At 39.0% G+C, this 1,605-nt stretch overlaps 1 protein-coding gene across 1 annotated transcript in view; it reads right to left on the minus strand.

The window, feature by feature from the left end:
* Nucleotides 1–79: 79 nt before the first annotated feature.
* leg1.1 (liver-enriched gene 1, tandem duplicate 1) overlaps nucleotides 80–1,605 on the minus strand; it is a 5,951-nt gene continuing 4,425 nt past the window's right edge. Inside the window, exons 7-9 of the mRNA XM_014027721.1 lie at nucleotides 753–894; nucleotides 568–664; nucleotides 80–465 (exon numbers count right to left, since the gene is read on the minus strand). Coding sequence (XP_013883175.1) covers nucleotides 314–465; nucleotides 568–664; nucleotides 753–894 — 391 coding nt within the window. The 3' untranslated portion in view covers nucleotides 80–313. The remainder of the gene's footprint in view (nucleotides 466–567; nucleotides 665–752; nucleotides 895–1,605) is intronic.

Consider the following 1,605-nt stretch of genomic DNA (forward strand, 5'->3'; position numbering starts at 1 on the left):
GTAAAAGGTCAAATCAACATGCTGTTTGATCATTTTAGAAGTTTTCTGTGTAAGCAGAAATTATTCAAATAAAAACAAAAAAGATTAAAAATAATTTGATTTTGTGCCTTGACTTGGTTTTGCAACAAAAGCTTGAAAAATATGAAGCGCTTCATGTTTTATAAGGCTTCTATATAATCACACAATAAAACAGACAGGAAAGGCTACAGCAGTCTGTAAAAACCACCTAACATCCACGTTTTAAGTTAAAAAGTGACCTCTGTCTTATTGAAGAAGTTTTGTTGTTGTTGTTGTTTTCCTGTTTGTGTTCGTCTCAGCAGCTTGTTGCCATTTTAGCGATGATGGACAGGAAAGTTGTCGTGGCGAAGCCGGGGTTCAGCATCAGCTGCTGCATCAGGTCTCTGCCTTTCTCTCTGGTGCTCACTGAACACATCGCGCTTTTCCACATTTTCACCAACCTTCCACCTGGTAGATGACAAAGGATCACAGTCATCTGTGGAACTTGGCCACAACAACAACAAAACAAACAAACAAACAAAAAAAAAACTTTTAGTGTTTGTGTCCTACCAAGAAAAGTGTTGACCCTCCTCATCCAGGAGAAAATAGATAGTGAGTGGTTCTCCTCCTTACTCAGGTCAGCAATTTTTGGAGCCACGTCACCCTTCTAGACACATCAGTAAAACTGTAAGGGATAGAAGTTAAAATACATTTTGTAGCATAATGTGTGAAATAAGTCGATGTCATGATCGCACCTTTAGGACTCGACTCGGCAGAGGGGTGATAAACAGCAAGGATTTCTCCAAGCTGGAGTGAAAATGAGCTGCAGAGACGTACTCAGCTGAGTTCAACCAGCTGTTGGCAAACGACACCTCCTCAGATGAATAATGGCTCTGCCTAAAGGAGATAACAACAGAAAGGTGAGCACTAGAAAAGCTAAAGAAAACTGAAACAGAGATATCAACTGTCTAAGATAAAACTACAAAACGTAGAGATAAAGTTGGTTCATTTGACAGGTAATTGTCATCTAAATGCCAATATCCAGGCCAGCTGACAAGAAAACCAATTTTTAAATGTAATGTTCCTTCTAGTTTTTGAAAATAATAATAATAATAAAATGTGAAAAGCCATTCTGCACTTTAGGATGGACGCTACGGAGAATCTACCTGCTAAAGCAGCACGGTGCTTAGGCCTGTGGTTTAGACCAATCAGTGTGGACGAAGCAACAATAGCCTCTGATTGAACAATAAGACACAACTATGAGTGCAAAGAAGTGTTAAGAATCAACCAGAAGCATTCCTGAATGTTTATTAAAGGGGCAATATTATGTGTTTCTCAGGCATACATTTACCATAAYAAAGTATCTATGTCACTTTTAGCTGTTATTAAAATGCTGTTTTTATGTTTAAATAGAAAATAAACTTGTCTTCTCATCACTTCCTCTTCTAAACGCCTTGAAATTGACCTCTGTCTCTTTAAGAACCTCCTTCCGCTTCTGTCTCGCGGGTGGTCGCGCTCGCGGGGGGAGGGGAGTAGCCATGATGCTGTTTACTTGGCATCTGAAAATACATTTCCTCAAAGGTATTTTTAATCTGAAAAGAGCTTCAC

Source organism: Austrofundulus limnaeus, unplaced genomic scaffold (assembly GCF_001266775.1).
Source record: "Austrofundulus limnaeus strain Quisiro unplaced genomic scaffold, Austrofundulus_limnaeus-1.0 Scaffold677, whole genome shotgun sequence".
Lineage (NCBI taxonomy): Eukaryota > Metazoa > Chordata > Actinopteri > Cyprinodontiformes > Rivulidae > Austrofundulus > Austrofundulus limnaeus.